We start from the raw sequence: 6,137 nt of genomic DNA on the forward strand, positions 1-6,137 counted from the left end.
CATATTTCTTCTCCAGAGAATTCTGAGAAACTGGCAAAAAATATCTTAGTAAGGTGTTGAGCTGCTTCAGTGTTTTAGCACATTTCAATGCTGTTAGAGAAAAGAATTGTCTAGCACGTCAGCCCTGAGATATATTCTTAACTTAACGATAGAAAATTGGCTCATTTTAAAATTTTGTTTCATACTAGAGGGCAATTTAATCCTCATGGAAAAACAGCGCAGCCACAAAGTCAACTTTATGTGCTGCTTTAGACAAAAGAGACCTGCTGTTTTAAAAGGTAAGGTTTCATCATAAAATGTCTTTATCCTAATTAAAGCCAGAGTCAAAGGCTTTCTCACTATATAAATATACCTTGCAAGGAGTGATAATTAATCTGGATGTATTAAAGAATGGTGGAGAAATAACTGAGAGACACTGCTGTGAGGTCCAATCAGTGTGCAAGTGACAGACTTGAAACTCTTGACCCCTGAGCTGTGATTATGAACCTAGTGGAGCAAATGAAACTGAAGTCATCTTAACAAACCCATTGCTGTACACTACATATTTCTTTGTTTGTTTGTTTCCTTAAAACAATACTGTTTCCACTTAACTGTTTCCACTCAGTATTTGTTGCTTTAGCAAACACTTCCACCCTGTGGACAGCCTGGGTAGTTCACACCAACAGCACACCAGCATCTGTGTACTGTGCATGGCTTTTGGCAGCAGACATTAAACAGAAGTTTAATGCTAATTCTCATCAGGTCATTACGAACTAATTAACCACATTTACATTATACATGCAATCTTATCCCAAATAAAAGGGAAAGTAAAAGGTAAATTATGCACCTAACCATAGACTATATATAAAAGATGGACAAATGACATTACACTTTAATTTGCAGAAAATATTTGGTGTCCATACACTATTCATACATATTTGAATAGTGCTGAGGCCTAAAATAACAACTGATTCTGGGGCTCATGTCCCAGAGAGACCAACGAGTGCATTAAGAAGGCGAGAGCTTCATCCAACATAACAGATGTTTGATTCCAGAAATGGGATTGTTACATCATCACTTAACAAGATGATGGGGATTGCTTTACTTTTGAAGACAGCCTCATGTGACTGTTAAAGTGTTGTTACATGTTAGCTTCATTTTTGGCAACAGAGGTTCCCACTTAAACCTAACAGACGGCATTTTTACCACTATAAGCTCTTAAAATGTTTTTCTTTTTTATTGTCTGTGGCATTCAGTGGAGGGTGTTTTCCATTGACCTTCCACTGTCTGAAGCTAGTAACCAGAGTGGAAAGTTAGAACCTTAAGGGCACATCCACACCCTTCACCATCTCTTCACAGGTCACAGATTGAGCCTCATGGGCTTTATTTCCAAATTAAAGGCTCAGCTTTCTCTTCTAGGACTGTGGACATTGGCACTTTATTAGTTGTATGAGGTTAAATATGTTACTATATATTTATTTAGAAATAAATATAGTGTATAGTGGCTGTAGCTCAGGCAGTAGAGCAGGTCATCCACTGATTGGAAAGTGGGTGGTTTGATTCCTGGCTTCCCCCTGGTCTGCATGCCAAACATCATTGGGCAAGATACTAACTCCATGTTGCTCTCCGATGCATCTATTGAAGTGTGGATGCATGTATGAATGTTAGATAGGCACTAACAGCTTAGAAACAGTGCTGGTGTGATTGGGTGAATTAATAAGTTGTATGAAGTGCTTTGAGTGCTCAGATAGAATAGAAAAGCACTATATAAGAACCAGTCCATTTAACAAGTGTGTGTGTGTGTGTGTGTGTGTGTGTGTGTGTGTGTGTGTGTGTGTGTGTGTGTAAGCCATGAAAAAGTAGTTAGATTACATTACGAAACCCACCGTCTAGCACGCTTCTTCTGTCTGACCTTACATAGCCAATCATTCTCCTCAAATTAAACACACCCACACAAAGAAAACAGATCAGTGATACATAATTCATTCTCATCAAGCCTTTTGTTTATATTCTGATGTTGGGGAGCGAAGGTGAGGGCAGATGGAGCGTGTTTTTAAAACCCTGAAAGGAGCCACTCAATCTTTCATGATCTTTTGATGTGTTTGCACGGTGTGTTCATATCAGCTTAGCACTAAAAATGAAGCCAATGAATGACTATGCAGTCCTGAGAGGCAGGAGAAAACAAGCGTGTCTTTCACAACACCTCAAAGGGAAGCTTTGCTTTGGTCCATTAATTGGAATTATTTGTATTATGTTTCAACACTGATTATGCTGGAAAGCCTCGCTTCAAACACTCACAATTAACATGGTCAAGAGCTCACAGGATGGTAGAAAGTGCTCGAGCAATCAACATAAAAGCAGCGTGTTTGTTAGATCTTCACTTGGAAAGAATTAAAGAGGAGTATGAGTTAAGATTCTGGTTTATGTAATCGAGAGCTTCAAAGCAGAAATAAAATGACCCATACTGTATGTCTTTGCATGTCAGTCATAAATGGCAGAAATGAACAGTGAGGGCAAGATTCACTACTGCTATTGAAATTTAGTAAATTTTGGTCATTCCAAGTTTCAGAAAAAAGAACTGTCAAGTGTTGCTGAATGTGGATGTGAATTCCCCACCTGATCTGCTCGTTCATAACATCTAGTTTCAAAACACCAAGATGGCAAGAGTTCAAAAGCACCATGCTTTACAATGAGACCAATTGGAGCCTTACAGACACACTATATCCAACTTTTATCTATATTCTGTACTGTTAATAATCACAACCACTAGATTATCAACATGAACAAATCGTGTTTTTAAGGACACATTATGACTAGACGATAACCTTTATTGTAACCCCTTAAGGTACAAAGTAGGATTTGCTCTTATCCATGTAACTTCAGGGTTAACTCCTATTTTGAAGTCTGGAAAATAACCTCCTCCAGAGCAGGGTATGTCCCAACACAAACATGTATTATTTGTAGAGGATACATTTTCCCTGCTGTTTTGTGAATGCCTTTTCAGGTTCAGGTGAGGTCTGTGTGACAATCATTTATATTCAGCTAATAAGTAATTCATCACGTTTTATAACTTGTGTCTGGTTTGCCTACAAGGCCTTCAAACTTAGAACCCTTTTGCCTCGACTTCACTGCTCCTGTACTTGCTGCACTCTGACAGTGTAATCTGCAAAGGAACATTAATGGGGGAAAACCATTCAGGCTTTGCAACAGCCAGGGGAAACTTGGACAGTGACTTCATTCCACTTTTCAAGGCTAGACGGATACTGTTTTACATCATATTCCCATTAAAGGCTCCCCTCTGGTTCTTGTTCCAGCTGACTCATCGGTGTTGCATTTATCAGTCTATCCTCGTACCAGGCTCCTCTGTTCAACAAATAAACTACAGGCTGTTCTCAGCATGTGACAGTGGCCATCAGAAGACATTTATCAGAAAGTTAGTCCAAGAATACACCGCACATCACAGATGCATAGCAACACAGGGGCATTAGAGGAAGAGTTTGTTTCTTTTTTCCTATTGTTTTTCTTTGCCTATAAAGTATTAAAAAGTCTATCGTCAACAACAGGGAAAACAAAGATGCACAAGGATACATGCAAAACACACAGTCACACAGAATTGCTTATATATCTCTATGTGAAACTAAGAACAGCCTTTCTGTTTCCATGGAAATTAAGTGGGTAAGTAGCAGCCAGGTCCTTCTAATCAAATGCACTTGATGAATTGAACGTGAGCAAGTGTGAGCACCTCTGTGAAAGCAGTTTTGTTTTGACGGTTTGGTTTGGACTATTCACTATTGTTGACACACATTCATCCCAGGAGTGGATGTCCCAGCAAACTGACCTCAGATCAGCTTCTAGAGTAATGTTTTGTAAGTTATAGGACTGTTGTTGGCAGTGGTGTCAGATTATGGTGACTTCCAACTCTAGAGGGTGGGAACTCTTGTGAATTTTGTTATTCTACAATCTATCGATACAGGGCGTGTTTAGCTTTTCACAGGACTAAACAACTACAAATACCAGTCCAGGACTGAATCAGGCAATAATTGGGATGTCACAGCACCTTGAGCTTTATTAGAATTCTGTACTTAAGATGGCTAAAATCAAATGTGGGCTTTTTCTTCTAAACTGAGCTGATTTTAGGTCCATTCATTGAGTTCTAGCTCATGTGCACCCTCTGCTGCATCCCCATCAGAACTGCAGCCAACCTCTTCACACTTTTCATTAAAGGAAAGTGAAACAGCTCTGCTAGATCAGCCTCATCATCCTTCCTTATAGAGTATGACAGAATCTCCCTTCAATAAAGGCATTGCTTCATGTACATACACGGAGAGGCGGAGCAAATGAGAGGGACCACAAGACTCAAGTAAAGTTTATTTTCCATGTTTATTTAAGTAGTTCAAATGAAAATGGTTCCATTTGTTTCCCATACTGGAAGGATCAATCAGAAACTTCTGAAAGCAGATGAATATTTATACTTTCAAATCTAGAAAGCTATACTGCTAAACAAGAAATAAAAGTTTTATTTTTCATCAAAAAAGGCAGAAAATATATTTTTTAAAGGATAAGAAACCAAAAGAGTTGGTAGTGTAGCTGCCTAAAAGTTTTTGAGACCACACACAAAACCAGAACTGATTAAACTGAAAAGATTATGGACCCTGTCAAACCCCATAAAAGGTGCCAGATTTAAAAAATAAAATGAGAAAAGCTTGACTATTTACATACACACATTCAGCTCAGAGTAACTGCACAAAATAACAACAAAATAGGAATTTTTTGTTTTGTAAAATCACCTGACAATCCACAAGCTTAAAAAAAGTCTTGTTGCTAGAAAAAGGGGATATGTTTGAAGTTTTCGGTATACGATAAAAAGAACTTTTTCATGAAAATAAATATCTTAGACTCATACTGACTCGTAAGCGTGCCTATAAATTGTTAACATGAAACCAACTCTCAAAATCAAACCTAAAATCATGTTTCCACGGCTATTTTTGATCCTCGTTGTGTATGAAGTTATGTCACTATTGAAAGCCTAATAGAGAGCAGAGCTTTCTCATTTCCTACTGGAACGACAAAGGCAGAGTAGACAAGAGGAAAATATATCAACAGGCCTGATTTGGTCTGCGCCGTCGGTTACAAACAAATCACAAACACCAGAGTCGAGTGGGAGGAGAGGGCCCTTTTAGTCAAGACCAATAACAGTACAAGTTGAACTAATAATCATGTGAACACTGCTGGGTCAAATCAAAGTGTCCATGGCAAGTCGGGAACATCCACTGCCCTGAAAAAACATCTAGATCTGAATGTCTGCAGCACCTCAGAGGAGAAGAGTTGATGCCACAAAAACTTCCATATTTTTTTTTAATTTTTATTTTTTTAATTCACATCTGTCCTGCTTCCTGTCCAGACAGTGAGCAATAGTAATCCCACAGTCTGCGGTCCTAATGCTGGGCTTCCCTGATCCGCTGCTCAGCTCGTATCCACTTCAGATTTGGGAGGAAGTTCCAGGGTCTCAGCAACCTCTCCTAAATCATCCAACAGCTCTGTGAATGCTGGCCGTCGGAAGGACTCCACCTTAGATTGGGAGAGAGGAAATTAAGAAAAACAGGTGAGTTTCACAACTTATAAGAAAACCTTGGTGGAAAGTACAGAGGCCCTAATATACACAGCTTAGTATTAAGAACTGTCATGTCTGACACTTGGAGGCTTTTTGCTGATGTGATTGTTGTAGCGATCACAAGGTTTCCTAAAAGAAGAGACTGGAGGGCAAACTCGAGCAGAGCAAAATAAGTGGACTGAAGAAATCACTGGTTAGACAGCCAGGGTGCAGCCTGGAGGCAGCAAATGAGCTGAAAGTTTCTTTAACATGTCGAGTTTCAGCCCTCTGCTGCCTCTAGCACCACACACCACAGCCTCAGTACAAAAAGGATGACTTTTTGGAGTGGTCAGGGAGGAATCGCCGGCTTCAAAAGAAAGAGGATGGCTGAATGAGTGGTGTCTGTGCTGGGGCAGGAAGTTGATGTGGTGGAGGAGTACGAGCACCTGGCTGTCCACACTGACAACAAATTGATCAACAGGAATAATCTCATTCCCAAACCAGTGAGAGTTGTAAAAGCCTGCTAACAAAATCAAGCTTGCCAGCGAAATGATAGAGAGCACAGCAA

At 39.5% G+C, this 6,137-nt stretch overlaps 1 protein-coding gene across 2 annotated transcripts in view; it reads right to left on the bottom strand.

Moving 5' to 3' along the window:
* Nucleotides 1-4,340: 4,340 nt before the first annotated feature.
* Nucleotides 4,341-6,137, bottom strand: part of zgc:162952 (PKc_LIMK_like_unk domain-containing protein) — a 31,057-nt gene continuing 29,260 nt past the window's right edge. For both annotated transcript variants that reach the window (XM_005940099.3, XM_005940100.3), the window contains one exon: nucleotides 4,341-5,547. In XM_005940099.3, the coding sequence (XP_005940161.1) occupies nucleotides 5,443-5,547 (105 nt within the window). In that variant the 3' untranslated portion in view covers nucleotides 4,341-5,442. The remainder of the gene's footprint in view (nucleotides 5,548-6,137) is intronic.

This window comes from Haplochromis burtoni, unplaced genomic scaffold (assembly GCF_018398535.1).
Source record: "Haplochromis burtoni strain Fernald_Lab_line unplaced genomic scaffold, NCSU_Asbu1 Contig_286, whole genome shotgun sequence".
NCBI lineage: Eukaryota > Metazoa > Chordata > Actinopteri > Cichliformes > Cichlidae > Haplochromis > Haplochromis burtoni.